The sequence below is a fragment of the Mchenga conophoros genome, linkage group LG4 (genome assembly GCF_057382185.1).
Source record: "Mchenga conophoros isolate Kocher_MC1m ecotype Shallow Benthic linkage group LG4, M_conophoros_male_GT1.1, whole genome shotgun sequence".
Classification (NCBI taxonomy): domain Eukaryota; kingdom Metazoa; phylum Chordata; class Actinopteri; order Cichliformes; family Cichlidae; genus Mchenga; species Mchenga conophoros.
The window spans coordinates 23744890-23765976 of record NC_140529.1 but is presented as its reverse complement, the minus strand read 5'-3'; the positions used below and the strand labels follow the sequence as shown (position 1 = coordinate 23765976).

Here is a 21087-nt window from a genome sequence, read left to right as displayed (position 1 = left end):
ACTTGCCACTGCTTTGATCTCTGGGCCTCAGACTCCAGACACATCTGATTCAATTATCCTCATCCACCTGTTGACTTAGAGGCCCAAAATTGCAAAGCTTGGCCCCCTTATCCATGTTCTGTGTGTGTGTGTGTGTGTGTGTGTGTGTGTGTGTGTGTGTGTGTGTGTGTGTGTGTGTGTGTGTGTGTGGACACATGCTTAGAGATGGAAACTCTTTCTTTTGAAGTGTCTTCACATAATTATTCACAGACTAATGAAACAATATTGGAATTTATTGTGAGTGATGTAAAGCATTCATTTCAGTTCATTCTTGACATCCACTGACTAGTTTCTCAGAAGTGATATTAGACTGCGCCATGTTTTTGTGAAATCAACTCTGCATCTACAGAAGCTGTAACATATGAAATAGACTCGAGCGCTACCGGACTTCTTCCAGCTATTAAACACTCTAAAATGAACTATTTTGTAAATGCTACATATAAAGAAATGGGACAATCATTTCTACATCTAATCAGTATGTTGTAACATCACCAGTGTCAATTACAAGTGTGTTATTAGATCAGAATCCTATTTACGCCACTCTCTTTGGTACAACAACTTAATAACATGATAAATACAGTGCGGTGAAGAAGTATTGAGCAGACAAGGAGGAAGATTTCCTCGTCATTTATTAAAGTGGTCTTGGTCTATAGTTCTCCAGGTCTTTTGAAGATTTTTTTCAAAGGATTTTTTTAGGACATTGATTGTCCAGTCAAATGTATCTGACCATTTGCAAAGGAATGTTCTTGTTTGTTATGCCACTTAACACTAACCTATAAATCATTCAAGCATAAAAAGGCAACAAACTAATGGTATGCATGAGTGTTGTCTAAACATGAATGGACTAATTTTAAATTGTATTTTTAGCCTCTTTGTTGCTCATAGCCTTTTGTTCCAGTATCTTTAGTTGAATCTAGAGCTGGGCGATATGAGATTTTTTCATATCACGATATGTTTTTTTCATTTCAGGCGATAACGATATCTATCACGATATAAGCCAAATAACTATATTTGTAAGATTTAAATGTGCCGTTGCTCACAAGTAAAATGTGAAATAATCAGCAGCTTGTTTTTATTTAAATATTTATTTCCCATAATAAGTTCAACAGGGTAGATGTACTTAAGGAACATGAGACTTTTTCAGCTAAATAAAGGCAAATATTGCAAACTACACAAAAGGCAGCCGCTAAAGCGTTTAAGTTTCAAAATAGAACAAACGAAACAGACTAAATTGTCAATTCCACTTAGAAACAAAATATTAATTCTAAAAATAAATCTTAGTTTGTTTTACAGAAGAACAGACAAAACTGACTAACTTTTGTCAATATCAAATAAACTGAGAACTAAAAGGAAATTCTCAATCTCTCCTTGTTGTATAGCTTAGCTTTTCAAACAGTTTTAACAGTTATTTTAGTCTGACAAAAGCCGAATGACGAATTAGCGCTTCCAGTCAGAGACTGAGGCTACGTCCACACGTACACGGGTATTTTTGAAAACGGAGATTTTCCTTTTTCGTTTTAAAAAATAATCCCGTCCACACATAAAGGCAGAAATGAAGGAAAACGCTGCTATGAACATGCCAAAGCAGCAGGTGGCGCTAGATTCCTAACCGTGCAGAAATATTGGCCAATCAGAAGTCTAGAAGCCTCGGTGGGAAAAAGTAAACAAAGCTGGGGCATAGAAGCAGAACCGAGTCGTATGTGTGGAGGGACAGTAACTGTGTGTATATGTAAGCATTTAAACACTGCAGAGAGTAGAATTAACAGTAACAGTATTGTAGAAATTCATTTCACCGAAACAATAACGTGGCGCACAGTGTGACGCATGCACCAGTTTATTGTATTTCCAGACTTGCTTTCGGCACAATTTACAGTGCACACTACTCTGTTTTTTGTCAGACTTGAAATAGCCGAAATACCTTCACACTACGGAACTTCTATGGCTCTTCCGTTCGACAATCTCTCCGGCATTGGAACCATCATCTGTTTTCTCTTCGGTCACGCTCGGTTGATTTTTCTAGTAGGCACACTCATTTCCTCCATTATGCGCTGGCTCCATTACCCGCTGGCTGCTTCCCAAACAAACACACGTGCGGCTTGGCACTTGTGCTGTAACAAGTCACGCCACGTGACGCTGCGGCTGTGATTGGTTCGGCTCTGCGCTACTTAATTTGGATTGGCTGACCTTTTTTTTTTTTTTTTTTTTTAAGAGGACAAGAGCGGCAAGGTCTATCGCGATAGTTTAATTTCTCTATCGAGTAAAAGTTATATCGCGATACATATCGTTATCGTTCTATCGCCCAGCTCTAGTTTAATCTACAAAAATGCCATTGATAGACGAGTTCAGTAGGCATGAAATAGTATTTTTACACCAACAAGGTAATTCCCAAAGAAATATTAGCCAAAAATGTCGCATAAATCAGCGAACTATACCTAGATACTACACAAAGAGTTGATTGACAAGTCCATTATAATAAATGATAGGCAAAGCCACCAAAGATAAATTATAGGATAAGTTCTAATTGTCTAAACTTGTTGCAAAAGTTATGTAAGCGATTCTGTTAGTGATACAGTTGCACTAATTATCAGTTCAATGAGTTTAGGTTCATTTAATGATCTGTTATTGAGACCAAGGTCTCTTTTATGGGATGCATCATAATAAGATGATCACACATTTACCCAGATGACCTTAATTACTCACATTATGACAGGATATGGTAACGTTTTCACAACTTGGCTCGTGACTATAAGGACTCACCGAATGACTGTCAAGACATGCTCCAAGGTGGCAGCCCCACTAGGGGTTAGACACCCAAGTTTATCTTTCAGAACTTAAGAAGCCTTTTGGGTTTTGTGAACCTAAAAAGCAGTCCATTTCCCTTCATGTGTCTTAGAGAGATTAGAGATAAAAACTTTATTAATCCCTCAGGTGGGTTCCTCTGGGAAATTCGGTTTCCAAATAGCACAGCACCGACAGAAGTTACAGACTGTGAGCAGAATACAATATATACACATATATAAATACAGAGACATATATAAATAAAGAGTATACAAAATGGATAAATAACATAAATAGGAATAAGAATACAAGGGAATTGCACATTTCAATTATTGAAGTCTATTGCACCGTTGAATATTAGCAAAAAGTATTGCACAGTGAAAAGGCACTACAGCTTAGTTGTCCCCCCCTCCTTTGTCCCCCTGTTTCCCTTCCCTCTCCCCTCCAGAGAGGAGTTAAACAGTTTGATGGCGTGTGGGACAAAGGAGTTTGTTGGTTCTTGTCTTTGGGAGAAGCAACCTGTCACTGAACAGACTCCTCTGGTTGTTTATGGCCATGTGCAGAGGATGCCCAGCATTGTCCATAATGTCCAGCAATTTTTTTTAGTGTCCTTTTCTCTGCCACTGTCACCAGAGTGTCCAGCTTCATGCCGACCACAGAGCTAGCCTTCCTGATCAGTTTTTCCAGCCTGGATGAGTCCTTCTTTGCTGTGCTGCTCCCCCAGCACACCACAGCATAGAAAAGTACTCCAGCAACCACCGACTGATAAAACATCCTCAGGAGCTTCCTGCAGATGTTAAAAGACCTCAGCCTCCTGAGGAAGTACAGTCGGCTTTGGGCTTTTTTATACAGGTGCTCTGTGTTGCATGACCAGTCCAGTTTGTTGTCCACCCACAGCCCGAGGTACTTGTTGACTAGGGCTGTTCGATATAACGATATATATCGGATGACGTAAAAACGTCTATCGTTTCATTTTATGCTATCATTTATTTCGCAAAATAAACTGTTTACGGCAATATTTTTTCATCCTTTTGATGGTCACTGTAGTGGCTATATTAATTTCTTCTTTCTCTCTTTCTCTTATATTTAATATAACCACACTACTGACGGACAAGCGCCTGTTTTTATGCGTTGTCGTTAGCAACAACAATGGTAACACCATCGCGTGTCCGCTTGTTTATGTTCCCCATAAACCTTTCACAATAAAGCTCAAGATCCTGTTGAGACTTTTCAAAATAAACTGAATCACGTGAAAGAGCAGATTATTTACGGATGAGAAGCAAAAAAGAGCCGCCAGGTGCTAAAAAAATAGACCTTAGACTCAAACGTTAGAACAGGCTTTTCCCCGCAGCACGCTGTGTAATAAATACTCACAAAGAAAACGGCGGCCATTACAACTTATGTCTAAAAATCTATAGTTTCATGCATCGGTTAAAACACTGGACTCCAGGTACACGACGCCCAGCTGGAAACACTTCCTGCAAGTCGAGCTGCCCGAGATTCACATAATTTACAGAAAATGTTACATTTTTGTGATTTATATCGTTATCGGGACGATAGAATTCTTATATCGGGATATGAGATTTTGGTCATATCGCACAGCCCTATTGTTGACCACCTCCACCTCCTCTCCCTCTATCTGAACCGGCAGGTCCAGACTATAACAATACACAACCGAGAGCATTAGTTATTGGCAATACATGCCACTTTGATAGTGAACCAGGCATCTTTGTATTTTTTTAAATTTATTTCGATAGTTGAATACTAATTGTTTACTGACATGACATTTAAATGACATGAGAAATGAGGTTTAGAATACCAGGAATGCTAAAAAAAAAACAGCAGTGATAGGATGCCCAGAGGCTCCACATTGAGAGTGTGAAACAGTGCCCTCTACAATGAAATGGGATGTCTTTATAAGATGATAGCTGCTTTTCTTTTTTCTTTTATTCTTCACTGTTGTCCTACATCTCCCTGCTTTCTCTAACATCTTCATTTAATTAGCATCAGTGGGCTTTAAGTGCCTTGTGTGCGCCAGTGCTTAATGAGATTGTTAGCTCAGTTATGCAGATGTGTGTGCGTGCGTGTGGGAGAGAGGCAATAGTGAGAATGAGGAGTATGTATGTGTGTGCGTACTTGTTTGCATGTGTGTCAGTGGATATAAGCTTTTTTCCACATCAGGCTGCTTGTTTAAACCATGACGGATGCAATGTGAGGCATCAATTGAGATATGCGATTATAAAGCGATTGTACATGTCATAGACTGGTGCCCGTGGGCTGTGCGTGGAAACAGACTGATGTGTAGCAGAGACATTTATTGTTCAGATGGGATGAAGTGCAGGCCACAAACCATGCAGCCAGTGCCAGATGTTGATCTGTGCAAATGGCAAGGCAGGCTGCCTATGCAAGCACATTCATATGCAAAGAGCGATTTGAGCAGACTCCAGAGATATGCACACACATATTGTAGGTTAACCTTTTACATTTGTGTTTGTCTCTCAATTTTTTCTTCCAGGAGAAGGCCATATGAGGATAGGGCAGCATCACGACCCGTGTCTTCCAGTCCACTGAGACAATCACCCAGACAAGCTACAAGAATGGTTAGTTCATCGCTATTCTTCAGAATTTCTAATCGCACCTCTGGACTTCCCCGGCATGTTTGTGTTACGATTCAGCAATTAGATTTATAGGTCCCTGCGAGGTAGCGTTGATGAGACATGAAATATTAACAGCAACCAGGCTGCTGTTGCCAACACAAACAGCAGACCCAACGTTTTGCTTTCTTCTTTAATGTTGACCAATTTGGGAATTCCTAAACTCATTTCCCCATGAAGTCGGAGGAAAATCCCTGTGCCCGCAAGTTTCTGTTTCGCAAAAATGACGATAATGTCTTCACAGCTGACACACATAATGTGTGCAGCTTAAAACAGCTTTACAACTTCTTCTTTATGATTGTAATATTGTTTTTTTAAAAAGGTGTTCCTTCACCTCTTTATCAGGTTGCAGTTTGTGGTGCTGTCCGCTGTTATTGCATTTGTTATGATCCATGATTGTGAACCATTATTTACATGTTAGAATCCTCCCACTGGGGTATATCCGTGTGCTTTTTTTTTTCTCTCCTCCCTCCAAGGTGTGTGAAAACTAGGGGATGCAAAACACATTGCACTGAGAGACATTGTCAATATTGTGTCCTGTTTATTGATAGTCTTGAGCTACCCTTCATCTCCTTATAAAGTGGGAAATAGGTGCAGTGATTTATTGATGTAGAAAGAATACATGGAATTATATAAGGATATAAACCAAAACACTGCTTGTAAAGGAGGTTTAAAGCCAATACTTGATATGACCACCTTTATTCTTCAACACACCCTGAACTCTCTTAGGAAAGCTTTCTTATAATTTCCTTAAGTAGTGTTCAGGAATAGTTCTCCAGGTTTCTTGAAGGACATTCAAAGCTCCTATTTGGATGTTTGCTCTGTTTTCTGTCAAAATCATCCCACACGGTCTGAGCTCTGGTGGAGGCGAATCCATGACTGATAGTGACCTATATATGCTTTCACACACTGACAGTTGTTTGGAACCATTGTCGTACTGAGAAATTAAGCCAATGTCAGTCAGCCTCACAGCAAGAAGGTCCTGAGTTGGATTCCACCAACTGGCTGGGTCTTTTATGTATGGAGTTTGCATTTTCTGCCTATGTTTACGTGGTTTAGTGAGGTTAGGGTCATTCTAAATTGCCCATAGATGTGAATGTGGGTGGGATGGTTGTTTGTTTCTATTTGTTAGCCCTGTGACAGACAGGTGACCTATCCGGGGTGTACCCTGCCCAGGTAGCTGGGATAGGCTCCAGCCTCCCCGCGACCCTGAAAAGGATGAGCAGAAGACAACGGATGGATGGACTGCACACCATGCTGAGATATGCCACATTTTCAGCTAATAGTGTGGGAATCTGCGGGAATCATCTTGTTTGTGCAAAAATACTATTTTATACTTATGTTATCTTTCTATTTTTCATATATTCTAATAAAGAAATAGGAAAAAAATTGTGGTGTTTACATCAGACTGTCACTAAAGAGGCCAAAGTTACAGTTTAAAAATCGGTTCTTTTCATGTCTTCATGTGCAGACATAACACTGGTTCTTCTATTAAGTTAGCTACTTTTTTGGTTAATGATTCATAGGCCAGTTAAGTGGCTTAACAAATAAAAACACTGCTGTGAAAATGGTCAGGTATAACTGGAATGAAAATTAATGAAAATGAAGCCAATGTCCAAAGAAGAACTTTGAAAGGCCTTTAAAAAGCCTGGAGAACTATTGCTCAAGACCACTAACAAAAATGACATGAAAGTCTGACCTCTAGGTATCAAAATATTTAAAAAATAAGTGGTGCCTCAAGATGTTTGCACAGTACTGTATTTAAAAGTAATGCTTTGAATTTATGGTGCAATTCTGAGAATGTAGCACGCTGTTTTGAACAGCCGGTGGCCTGCATACCCAGCATTCCTAGATATCGAAATGTTTGTTTGAGGGCGAGGCTCTGGAACCTTAATGCCTTTTTAATCAGAAAGGGCATTTAATCCCAAGCTATTCCATTCTGCGATTTCTTTGCATCGGTGCAGTTCTGCTGAGGTACACCCAAGGTCCACACTCCACGAGATCTTAATCAAATTCAACAACATATCTCCTTTCCCTATCACTCTCTCAACTTTATTAGATATTTCCCCCATTTCAACCTTGCTGCCCAACCTCGACTAGAGTAAACTGATCTTGTATCAACAAAAGCCCCTGCAAGCATTCAACTTATCCTGCATAAAATAAATCCGGCGCCCCGTCGTAAAACAAAAGGCTGGAGAAAAACAAGAATGACAGGCAGCCGAGCTGCACATATGCCCCTCTTGCGGAATTTACTGTGTGACGGAAATGATGTGGAACTGCCAAACATCTGGAGCGCTGTATGTGAGAGGGAGGAGAGCGAGGGAGCAAAGGGTGGAGAAATGGAGATAACAAGGGAGTAGAGGGTTGTTAGTTAAACACATGTGGGTGCACTGTGTATCTGTAAGCTTTTAAAGAGCCCTTTTGTTGTTGCCAAGAGAGAAATTACATTGTGTCAGCAGGCAGTGATAACCTCCATCACCGCCTGTTCCTCTGGCCAAACTGCCAATCAGAGCGCTGTCAGAAAACATATCAACCATCTTAACTTCCATTTTATTCCTGCTGTTGATACCCTTCTTTTTTATCCCACCCTTGTCCCCCCCCCCTCCTCAGGTGGATGGGGAGCCAAACCATATATCTCCCGATGACAGTGACCTGGAGGCTCGTCTCAACAGCTGGAACCTGGGGGTGAGTCCAGGGGCATGCCATGAGCTTCTTTGTTACATGCAGCTGTCAAACGTGCTGTTGCTCGCCACAGTGACAGCAGTGAGTCTGAGCACCTAAGTACATCCGCATCAGTAGTGCAGTGACGCAGAGTTAACAGCACCGTTCGAACAAAGGGTTGAGAGGCCTTTCACCTGTGTTCTCTTGAAAACACTTCCTTTAGGCAGTTTGGCGCTATTGTAGGATGTCAGGGTAGGACGGGGAGCGAGAGAAAGGTTGTGTAAACTGAGAAATTGAAGATGTGTGAATCATTCTTATCTTCTCTATCTGAGTGCATCAGGCCTGGGCTTGATATGCCCCCTGCCCTCATATGTTGCTATCTCCTCACCTGCATGACCCTTCGACTGTCTTTTTTTTCTTCTTCTTCTTCTGTTTTTTTGTTTTGTTTTCTTTAACATGCTTGTTACCTTTGACTTTCTCCTTTCTCCACTAATATTTTGGCAAAATCTCCCCTTTCTGTTTTCCGACTTTTTGCACGTTTCTCCAATCCATTGTCCTCTCCGTCTGTCTGTGACTACCTCCCCTTTATTCTCCCTCTCTCTTTCGGTACAGGGGTAATCTGAGGCATCCATCAGCCGACGTGAAGCCGCGCACCGCGCTGCTCTGCTTTCCTCTGTGTTGAAACGCTGATAAGAGGCATTGCTTGGCAACCCTCCCCCTAGCCTGCATCTTTCAAATCAACAGATGTTCCTTCACACACAAATACACACAGGCCTGCTCAAGTTTATAGAAGTTTTTATAGATGCGCTGCCTCAAAGTGCCCGACGCCTATGAAATTTCTGCACAGCTGAGCATCATTTTATCTGGAACATCTTTAGCATCTCTTTAGATGTTCTGAAGCAGTCCATATCGATTTGTTGTTCATTTCACCCTGATGTAATAAAGTGAGTGCAGTCAGCATTGGTAACGTGGTAACCGGACAGTGTATAACAAATTGCTTCAGACTTGGAAAGCTCGACACAAAACCTGAGTCAGCTGGACCTCCATCTGTTTTTAACTTTCATGTGGTTTGTGTGTTAGAGCAGCTAGTTTTATGTAAAATGGGAGTTTTGCTACCTTAGAGATGGGTGCAATATGCACAGGACTACCTGTAGGCAGAAGTTTTTTAAACTTGTGTCACATGTAATACAGTTGTTCAGTTGTTGCTCCTACCATTGGCTGTCTGTGGTTAAAAGGGCTGTGCCGACGACTTGCTCAACACCAGTCCAAAACTAGGAAGCTATCAATCATGGCCTCTCTTTTGGCTGGAGAGCCATCCCTTGCGATTTGGAGTGTTGTTCCTCTTGTGCGTCCATCCATCCATCCACGTCAGGATTCAATGACACAGGACGCCGTGCCAGCTGCGAGGCTGGACAAACATATGCTTAGAGGAGTGTGTGTGTGTGGGCAGGCATGCAGGGCAAGAGTATGTGCACAGGCATACATGTGCACGGAGTCTAAGTTTAGCATTGCACCATGCCAGCATTACACCACAGCATTTAGTCTGCATGTCTTCCTCGCCCTGTGGGCCGTGCTCAATCAAATGTGATGACTGGCTGTCTGTAGATATAAAAAGAAAATCCCATTCTTGTTTTCAGTCTGGGCACTAGTTTAGAAGACTATCGATTGATTCATCACTTGGCGAATGTGAATTTGTTTTCTGGCCTTCACCAGACTTAAGTAGCAATTCATCACACATCATTGCACCCACCACCGCAGCGCTGGTTATTTTTTTTATTTATTTTTTTTATAGCGCTGGTTATGTCGAGCGGTCTAACTCAGATGTTTCCTTTTGTTGAGGACTTGCAGTGAAATGTATGACCTGTTTTTACCTGCGTGTAGACTTAGCAGGGAGCCACAGTTACTCACCCTAAAGCAAAGATTTTGTCTTTATCCTCATACTGTAACTCTAAACGTTTGAGGCCCAAACTCTGAGGTTTTTTCAGGTCCTGTTTTTTCCCATTCATTCTGGATTAGCTTTGCGTGGGCCGTGCCACCTTACGGCATTAAATTCCCCCCCACCCCCACCCCCCCACCCTTTTTTTTTTACATCGAATGAGTCCCACACTTCCCTCCTCTTCCTTCTCTTCCTCCTTGTTCTCCTCCTTCATTGCTATGTTGAAGAGATTAGCAACAGAACTGTTTACTGGGCGTCATTGCTGTCATCTCTAGAGTCGGCTCTGCTGCTTTGAAAAGCCGTGATCTTGCTGCTAGTTGGCAGCCCCTACAGACAGCCCCAGTGCATCAGAGCGAAACGCTGTATGATAGTGCGAGTTCACAAGAAAGTAATGGGGTCATAAACAAATGTCAAATAGTGCAAGCAAAAACAGCAGGCTGTCAAGCAGCAGATATTTTTGCAGTTTGTGTCACAGTTAGTGAGGTGTATTGATGTAACACCGCAGAGAGACATGGACCGTGACCCGCTTACTTTCAGGTGGTTTAGTGGCTCGCTCTTTTTCAGTCTACTGTGTTTCATATTGTAATCAAAGAATACGCTGTGTCAGTGTTTTGGCAGGGATGTGTACACATTTGTCTCAGCGTGACAGTAAATGGACCAGGGATAGCTTAGAGATTAGCGGTCCTGAGTGTTGACAAAAGGGACAGCTGAAAGAGGCCAAGAGCGGAAACAGAGCTCGCCACACACACAAAGCCTTGAAGTGTCCCGACGCATTCTGCCTTTCTAAACAGACACAAGTTGACGGAAGAGGCTTCAGCCATAGCACTGGGCTTTTGATGTGCTCCCCACATTGTTTATGGCAGACTTAGGGTGGAGGTAGTGGTAAGGCTTTGTTAAGAGAGGAAGGAGCCAAAGAGAGGTCTAAAATTTTTCTGTTTACTCTTTCAGATTGAGAAGCCAAGGTATTTGCGAGAGGAGCCCGTTCCCTTGTCACCAGTAAGTTGTCAGGGGGTCTCTTGTACTTTATTTATTGTTACGTGAAGAAAATTGTCTTTGATTTCCTGAGTCTTCTCATTCCCACATCTCTCTTTACTATATCTCCTTAGATTTTCAAGTCAAGCTTTGGGGGGAAGAGTAACTTGGCCAGTGATCAGGGTGCACAACTGTTACAGAGCAAAGAGGTATGAACCAGAATGAGAGACATTTGCCACTAACTGAGAATATACATACTTTATGCAGTCACTGGCCACTTGGTTTGGTCCATCAGTTCAATCAGTTTAGGGATGGAAACATGGTCAAGATGACCTGCTAATGTTCAAACCGAGCATCAGAATGGGAAAGAAAGGTAATTTCAGTGAATGCGTCATGGTTGTTAGTGGCAGATGGGCTGGTGTGAGTATTTCAGAAACTGCTGATCTACTGGGATTTTTCCCAAACAACGGTCTCTAGGGTTTAAGAGACAGTAAATCAAATAACCACTCGTTACAACCAGGGAAGGAGACATTCAAAGGGACGGGACAGAATCTGCTGTAAACAGCATGTAAGCATGACTCCATCCTGCCTTGTATCGACAATTCAGGCTGGTGGTGTTGTATTGATAAGGGGGATATTTTCTTGGCACACTTTGAGCTCCTTAGTACCAAGTTAGTATTGTTAAACACTACAGCCTACCTGATTATTATTGCTACCCATGTCCATCCTTTTATGACCACAGTGTGCCCCTCTTCTGTCATATCCTAAAGCTCAAATCATTTCAAATTTGGTTTCTTGAACATAACAGTGAGTTCACTGTACTCAAATGACCTCCACAATAACCAGATCTCTATCCAACACAGCACCTTTGGGATGTGGTGGAACGGGAAATTCACATCATGGATGTGCAGCCAACAAATCTGTCATGACAATAAGGACCAAAATCTCTGAGGAATGTTTCCAGCAGATATTTTAATTCTAAGCCATTAAGCCAAGCTGGTACTTGCAACGTGCACCTAATGAAGTGGCCAGTGAGTGTACATATACATTAAGTAGCCACAACAATGGCGAATGGTGAATGGCCTGTATTTGTATAGCGCTTTTCTAGTCCCTAAGGACCCCAAAGCGCTTTACACGTTCAGTCATCCACCCATTCACACACACATTCACTCACTGGTGATGGCAAGCTACATTGTAGCCACAGCCACCCTGGGGCGCACTGACTTGTAAAACTAATGGCTGACAGCTTTCATATAATGTATGTTATTATTGTTGAACTTTTCAGCAAACTATTTCACCAGCTAGTGAGCGAGTTAACATGAAGCCACCGCTTGACACAGACATTGCTTACAGCATAGAATTTAACACAGTCAGAGACACTCTGCTGGACAAGCTCTCTTGTTGCTTTATGGCATTTAACGCCCCCACAGCCACGTGCGCGCGCACGCACACACACACACACACACACACACACACACACACACACACACACACACACATACTGTTTGTACTGTTGAAATAGCCAAGGCCTCTTAAAAAGACAAATATAATGCAAGTTCCCAGTGATGACACTTTTTTCCCTTATGTGGATTTAAGCTGAAAATCCTATTCTGAAAACATGCTTTGAAGTCCCGTGTGCTCCTCCCAAACTTCCCCGAACCCCCACACATTCCTCCCACCATCCACCTTTTAATGCACTGTTAAATATAAAACTGAGCATGACTTGTCTGTAATAGCTATGGCTTTTCATACCTGCAGCCAGTCAGTAAGCACTGGCTGGAAAAACATACAGGACATTTTGGACAAGAATGGTCTGGTTTGTTGGTCTCTCATGACAAGGATCTGTTTGTGATCGGTGGATGTAAATCTTCTTTTACCAGTCAGGCAATGTTTCTGTGCACTGACTGAATGAGGCAACTCCATTATGAAAACATTAAAGCCACGTCCTATGCTGTTTGATCCCACCTCAGACTAGCTCACTGGCTCCATACAGCCGTGTGTGGTGGGAATATAAATTTACCTCAGCAGAACATATTTAATGCAGTGAGTTACCGTTTTATTAGATACACCTGTGTGATCTAGTGCAGTGCGACATAATTGTCCGTCAATAAATTGTGTAGTGTAATGTTTATGACATTCAGTGTTTTTGATGTTTGTGAAAGTGGTATTTGAGCATATGCTTAGTGTTTTTGGTGCGCACAGTATATTACGAGTCTGACACTGGTGTGAGCTGTGAGATTTAGTTCATATGTGAACGGCCTTGAATATGAGCATGGATTTTTAGGAAGAAAGCCATGGCAAACGGCGCCGGCCGTTTACCGAGGTCACATGCTAGCAATGTGGGAAATACTAAAAGTCCAGGAAATCCATTGCACTTAGTCTCAACTTGTATTGAGACTATGGTTTTCTAAGAAAAGTGCATCTAGATTGTTAAATATAAGCGTATGTGATTTAGACTTACTACATTACGGATGGACAACAAATGCATTTGGTACCAACAATTTGTAATTTGTTGCACTCATACGTGTCCTTCTCTGGATACTTTGATATTTGTAGAGGAATTTCTGTTTTAGATCTGTGGGGTTCTGGCTGGAATCTGATTGTAAACAAAGTGCAAAGTTTTGTGTATGTAGACAATAAAAGATTTGCAATTTTCACCAATGTAGCACAGTTAACCGCCACATTATCACAGTTACACGTGTCATTTCCAACTTGGCCCCATCGGGTCGCAAACTGATAGCAGACTGAATCTGTCTTATTGCTGTTGTATCGCTGTCTTGATGCACCAAAGTAACTCAGAAGACAGCAGCTGTAACTGTGAGTTGTTAGCGGACCCGGTCCGAGTCCATTTCATCCGTTTCAAAGGCGCACAGTCGCAGTCGTTTATGATCGTGTTGCAGAATCTAGCCACTATTTGGCCTAGTGTGACCGTAGCATAAAGTACCACATAGGTGAATTTCAAAGTCAGTCAGTTACCCGATGATGGGAGTGCTGTTTGTACTATTTATTTAAAAAATGGAACATACCATGAGCAGTTCCTTATTCAGGCACAGTATTAAGCTGCAGCTTGTGTTTTGGACCAGTCTGTGGCCACTGTAGTGAGGTATTTAAAATGCTGAAAAAAACACAGACTTACAGCAAAAGGTAAGAGTCAAACATGAGCTGTTACATTGAATCTACAGACTGCGAGGTTTGTACGGGTAAAGCACCTTCTTCGTAGTCAACCCATGTTGCCCTTTGACTTTGCCGGCATGCAGAAACTTTTCTCGTAATCTTGTCCGGCTCTGCTATTCCGTGGCTGTCTGGGTTAGGTCTGGGAAATCACAGTGACATCACTTCCCCGTAATCCCTAAAGCATAGTTGGAAATTTACCCAGGTTTAAAGTGTTATACACGCCACATGCCATTAAGCTGGTGGCAGCTTAACGAACATCTCAGCTTTCACACCAAGCTCATCCTCCTGCTAATCTACTGACTGCATTACTAAAAATGCAGACTGTTTTTTTTTTCCCTTGTGGAACAATGAGTGGCAGCTGAGAAACTTCCCTGCAAGCTGCCATTGCTTTAAGTAACTTAGCTTATACATATGTGCACACTTACAGGGGAAAATGTGGAAAATGTCCTGCTAAAGTCCTGCTAATCCTACAGCGCGCTCTAGCAGTGCTTAGCATTAAGAGGGCTGGGCCTTTATTTGGAAATTCAATTAAATGTCGACTGATGAGTCAGGTTACGCTATACATAGGCCTAAGTCTTGTAATTATGGAACATACTGACAGACTGACTAAAATACCCAGACTTTCTTCTGCAGTTTGTGCGTTCATGCTGTCTACAAACTACCCCCCCCCCCCCCACCCCCCCCCCCCCCCCCCCCCCCCCTTGGTACCTGACCTGAGGGATTGGCAGTGTGTTAGTGTCAAGCAGTACCATTCTAATGGTCACAGTTCCCTGAATGAAGATCAGTACGCTTCGGATTCTGATGCCATAATGATGCAGTCTCTCTATTCTAAGACCCTTAGGATGGAGCTTGAGCTCACAGCCTGTGACTTAGAGGGCCATAGCCTGCCTTATCTAATCTCTTTTCAAAGCTAAAAAAAAAAAAGAGTAACCTATTGAGTCTTAGTATTTTTTAAAGGGACTAGTTCAGTATGGCGCTTCAGGCTGGAAGATATAAAGGATCTGCAGTGTTCCAAGATGATGAAGTTACTGCTCAGCTTTTGAGTTTGCGTATTTGATGTTTTCATGTTAGAAATTTTTAAGTAGTGTGTTTACTTACTCTGTATTCAGAGCTGCGGTTTATTTATTTATTTATTTCCTCACATGTCAGAGTCGAATTTTAGCCAAAGTTTTTATCCGGCCTGTACAATCTGGACAGACTACAGTAAATTAACTTCTTGTCAGACTGTGGAAATGGCATCTAGCTGCTCCTGAGCAGATAGTGCAGCGCTGTATACCGACTATCCTAGAGCATCTGTGTTTACTGAGGATGAAAGACGCACCGGGACATTGTACATCTCAAGTGCGATGAAGGAAATGCACAAATGCAACCTTGCTTTGTGGAGCCTAAACAGTTAGCAGCTGATTTGTGAACACGTCCCCCCCGAGGGAAAAGGCCCTGACCCCGCGATGGTTTCGAGAGCAGAAAAAGCAACCTCCTTCCCTTTCTCGTACCCATCCTCGCTTTCGTTCCTCCGTCTCTCTCTCTCTTTCTCTAGCCTCTCATCCTTTCAAGAGCGAAGTGTCAAAAAACATGGCATCTTACAGTACTCGCTACAACTCTGAAGAAGAGAAAAGGGAAAAAGCTGTACCACCCAGTTGGGCTGATTGAAGCTGTCTCAAAAGCCTTAGGTGTACGACATCCCTCCTCCTCCTTCCTTCACCGACGCCTTTTATAAACAAGTTTCAGACACCCCTGATCTAGTTTGGCAAACTTTCTCCAAAGAGCATTTGAACAGAGGATGAGAAAGTGACACCCCCACACGTTCTTTTTTTGGGGAGTAGAGGGGACGGGGGGAGGGCAGAATCAGGTCTCTACTAACTCCTTTGCTTTTCAATCACTGCTACCTCTCTCCCCATCTCTCCCTCTGTCTTTTCTTACCCCCTCCTTTTCTTTTGCCTTTTCCTTTCTTCTCTGACACGTCTCCTGTGGTCCCCTCAATTGCACAAGAAATGGCAGTAAATCAAGGAAAAAAGAAGCAGAATACTTAACAGAGCTTTGTCAAGGATACAGTGTCTAAGTGTAGCTGAAATACAATAATGAGGAGAATCGTCTAGAAGGCAATTCAAGTATTTTAGTTGGAATTTTATTTTTAACACGGCTCACAATGTAAAGTGAATTGCCGACATGTATTTATAATTTTTTATATGTTTAGTATGTTGTTGGTGTTTTTATTGTATTGTATGTGTACACTTAAACACCTGTGTAGTTAAATCATGTCTGTACTCAGACATCACAGTTACTTCCCTTTGATTCTCTCTAAGAGAGAAGGTCTAATGTGGTTTGAGTGTGCCAAGTAATGTTGTGGGAATTTTCTGCTTAATAGTTTTTGATGACTAGAACAAACATGATCTAGCCCTGGGACGTTATAACTGCTGACACAGCCACACTTTCAAAGGAGGAACACTGTCACCCTGCTTTAGGGTTGATTAAGACACCAGAACAGACAGTGACTAAACATGAGTAGGGACATCAAAGGAAATGGTCAGTCATCCTTGTGTCAAAGACTTTCTTTGTGCCTCCGTGTGTTGTTGGCACTTAACGGCAATCTAACTAGGAAAATGTGAGAAATACTTTTTCCAAAGGTGGAATAAAAATAGCATTATTATTCCATGACATGTGACAGATTGACATCAGCCTTTGCAAGGTCACCCTGTCTCCAGAAAGAGAGACAAATCTGTATGGTTGTTGCACCAGGAAGGTTGTAAAATCTGCCAAATCAAACATGCAAAGTTACCTGCTGTAGCGACCCCTTGTAAATAAGGGAGTAGCCAAAAGTAGCTAATTATAGAAAATTCTGGTTTGTTTGAGTAATGAATTCATTACTTATCCAGCCAGTTTATGTTTACACATGTTTAATTTTAACGCTCACACAAAGAGGTTTGATATGTTTTATTGGTTTTGTGGGTTTATTCTTATTGGCAGTCTCCAAGCTGGTACTGGTGAAGGCCTGGGAACAGAAATCTTTATTCGCAGAAAACATTACTTTAGCATTAAACTGATGTGTATTCTAATGGTTAGGAGGACCCGTTTACATGGGTCAGGCATAACATTATGACATATGGCAGGTGACTTATTATCTCTTAATCATGGCACATGCTAGTGAGATGTATTAGGGAGGAAGTGAGCATTTTGTCCGCAAAGTTGATGCTGAAATTGGGAAAAATAGGCAAGTGTAAAGATTTGAGCAAGTTGGAAACAGCCAAATTAAATGGCTGAATAAACTGGGTCAGAGCATCTCCAAAACTGCAGCTTATATTTGGTGTTCCTGGTCTGCAGTGGTCAGTATCTATTAAAAGTGGTCCAACAGTGGTGAACCAGCGACGGGGTCATGGGCAGCCAAGGCTCACTGAAGCATGTGATGAACGAGGGCTTTCCTGCGCAGTGCAGTCGAACAGACGAGCTATTATAGCTCAAATTGCTGAAAAGGTTAATGCTGGTTATGATGGAAATGTGTTAGTTTGTTGTGTGTGGGGCTGCATAGCTGCTAACCCCACAGTATCCAAATTGGACAGAGCAACGGAAGAAGGTGGCCTGGTCTGATCAATGACATTTCCTTTTATATCACATGGATGGACCAGGTGTGTCACTTACCTGGGTAATGTTCTGATATCCATGTGAATGGGAGGTGTTGGTGGATGTAAGGTAAATTTTAATAGATTGTTAACACAGGCCCAATCCACATCCTTATAAAGTCTTCAGCAAATGAATTCAAAGCTTTTTGAGCTATACTGTTTACAGACAGAATGACACGCACACGAACGCTACCAAAAACATAACCTCCATCTCTGAGGTAATTATTAGTGAGTGTTTTCATAAAAGCGATGATCACTGTTACTAGTGGCAGCTAAATAGTGGTAGGATACAGTGTGTTTTGGACCACAGATGCACAGGTCAAAAGCTGTAAGTACAAATTCCTTAATACTGTAAGGCTTAGAGTATTATCTGCTCATACTTTCACATCTTATTGGTAAGACTAGGCTATGGATCAAAAAGTGTCCTCTTCTTCTTTTTTTCTGTTTTCTTTTCTTAGCTTTGAAAGTGTGTAAAAAGCACATTTATATCTTTATAAAGCTGAGACAGCTTTATAAATCAATAAATTCTTAGCTTAAGTTTAAGCCACTAAATATTTAGAAACCACGTTTTGTCAAAAAGCTGTCATTTTGTAGCTTTGTCTCTCTCCTTCAGATGTAGTTGTATGATGATTAATGGCTCTTTGAAGATGAAAAACACAGATTTTTTTTTCTTTTTCTTCTTTTTTGTTTGAGTCAATTACAGAAAGTGACGAATCATTAGGGTTTTGTTTTACAGTGTGTGAACGTCCTCTAGCTCCAGGAGATTTGTTCCAACATGCTCGTGACAACGTTGAACTTTTGATCCTTTGAAAACAGTGTTTGAATGAAAGCAGCCTTTCCCTGCATGATTAACTTAACTACACACAAACAGGTTTTTACTTTGTTTATTGTAAACAAACGTGTACACAGAGTAGAGCAGGGTGATATGACCTAAAATATTTATCACGATATACATTTGAAAATTGGCGATAACGATATAACTGACGATATAATTGACACTAGACAAAATACTTCACAACTCCACAACTTTATTAGTGCAAAAAACCCCATCAATGTATTTTCACTTAAACAAGCAGCTGTTTTTTATGTGCATTAAAGTTATATAAAAACGTAACAGTGCAAATTCCTTGCTGACAGTTTAACCAAAAGGCATTTCCAGTGGAAATTGGCCGACATATCCTCAGCATAACCATGTATAATATCCACAAAACTTAAAAAGAGGTTATACACACACAATACGGTAATATTATGTTGAAGCACAGTTCGTATCACTCCGCGAGGCACCTGCCTACTATAGCCGTAATGCTCCGACAATCCATCAAGCAGTGCGGGTTCGTAGCTTAGCAAAGTCGTACTAAAACATTTGACAGATTTTCGAGCGCCGTGTACATAAAATCCTTTTGAGGTCAGTAAACACAACCAGAATTCATACATAAGGCACACGGGATTATAAAGGACGCTGTCGATTTTCCGAAAAATCAAAGAATTGATTTTAAGTGTGCCGTATTTTCCAAACAACACGGTAATAACGACGGCCCGCTAGCATGCGCTACCAAAAATAGTGCTTTGTTGTGTATCTGACGGACGAAAGCCAAACCAGTTCCACACCACTGAAGTTGCAGCATTTTTACAAACCAATTCTGGTTCATCCGTTTCATTTAACGATCCACTTTCGTTCTTCTCATTCCGCGTCGCTGCCATGTGCGTATGTAAACATAGGCACTGCGCATGCACGTTTTACCCATATTCTATGGCGATATTTCATTTTCCTATCGTTGCCCAAAATTACACCGGTATTACCGTGAACTGTATGATAGCCCAGCCCTAACACAGAAATAAGCAGCGCAAACAGTTGGGCACATTTGAAGCTCTCTGTGTGTGGAAAAATCTTATTTTTTTTTAAAGGTTTAATGTGGTTTTATTTGATCATCAGCTGCACTTGTTTGGGAGATGCTGTAACTGTATCATCCGGATTTATGTTACCTTTGACAGACAGGCTCTGTTATTCCGTGTCGTGTCTGTAAAACAGTTGGGACACAGATTTTAGTGGTTAAAATATCTTGCTCATAATATTTGGTGGTAGGATGACAAAAGTTAAATCACGGTTTTAAACGTGTTTTAAATGTTACATATGGCATTTGGTTCTCTTTGTTCTCAGACCGAGATGAAGATCAAAGTGTTGGAGGCCAAGCATCAGGAGGAAAAACTGAAGATGCAGCAGAGACACGATGCAGAGGTTGAGAAAGTAAGAACAAAAGCTTTTGCATATTTCACAGTCCTTGCTTAGTGTGTACTCAATTAATTATTGTAATCAATTATTGTAACTTTCCAGCTGTTTGGATATTTTTAATTATGGCAGTTATTGACCTGTGTTTAGCTAGCTCTTATAGGGAAGTGACAAACATGCCTTCCCTGGACACTTTATTAGGTACACCTACTGTAGCTAAATGGTAAATAAATGGTAAATGGCCTGCATTTGTATAGCGCTTTTCTAGTCCATAGGACCCCAAAGTGCTTTACACTACATTCAGTCATTCACCCATTCACACACACATTCACACACTGGCAATGGCAAGCTACATTGTAGCCACAGCTGCCCTGGGGCGCACTGACAGAGTATTGTTGCTGGTCTTGGGTTGGACACCCTTGCTTTCATAACTGCCGTAATGCTTTGTGGCTTAGATTCAACAAGGTGCTGGAAACATTCCTGAGAGATTTTGATTCATATTGACACTGACAGACTATTTGAGTACAATTAAGTCTTTGTCCTGTACAGCAAACCAGTTTGAGAACTGAGCTTTGTGACATGGAACATTATCCTGCTGGAAGCAGCATTCAGAAGATTGGTTACGCCATGGTCATAAAGGGATGGACATGGTCAGCAACAATACTCATCTAGGCTGTGGGGTTTAATGGTCAGTTGTCACCACCACCACCAATCTGAATTGTTCATACAATGTCTGATGCTTTCGTGTTCTCCATGTCCAAACTCTGATCCCACCACCTAAATGTTGCAGAAGAAACTGAGATTCCTCAGACCAGGCAACATTTTTCCAATCTTCTGTGGTCCAATTTTGGTGAGCCTGTGTAAACAGTAGCCTCGTGGTGTCATGTAACGGTGTGTGGCAGGCAGGAAAATAGGACCCAAACGCAAACTCACGGGAAAACAGAACTGAACTCAAAATGCAGCTTTATTGCTGACAGGTGACAAACGATAACAGTGATACAAAAGCAATGCAAAACTAAACTGGGAAGAGCT

The 21087-nt window shown here is 41.6% G+C and overlaps 1 protein-coding gene across 6 annotated transcripts in view; it reads left to right on the top strand.

The window, feature by feature from the left end:
- Positions 1 to 21087, top strand: part of cep112 (centrosomal protein 112) — a 128861-nt gene that overhangs the window by 7599 nt on the left and 100175 nt on the right. For 5 of the 6 annotated variants that reach the window (XM_085271130.1, XM_085271132.1, XM_085271129.1 and 2 more), the window contains exons 5-9: positions 5333 to 5417; positions 8082 to 8156; positions 11017 to 11064; positions 11175 to 11249; positions 19987 to 20073. In XM_085271130.1, coding sequence (XP_085127256.1) covers positions 5333 to 5417; positions 8082 to 8156; positions 11017 to 11064; positions 11175 to 11249; positions 19987 to 20073 — 370 coding nt within the window. The remainder of the gene's footprint in view (positions 1 to 5332; positions 5418 to 8081; positions 8157 to 11016; positions 11065 to 11174; positions 11250 to 19986; positions 20074 to 21087) is intronic. The other variant, XM_085271134.1, reaches the window with a different exon arrangement.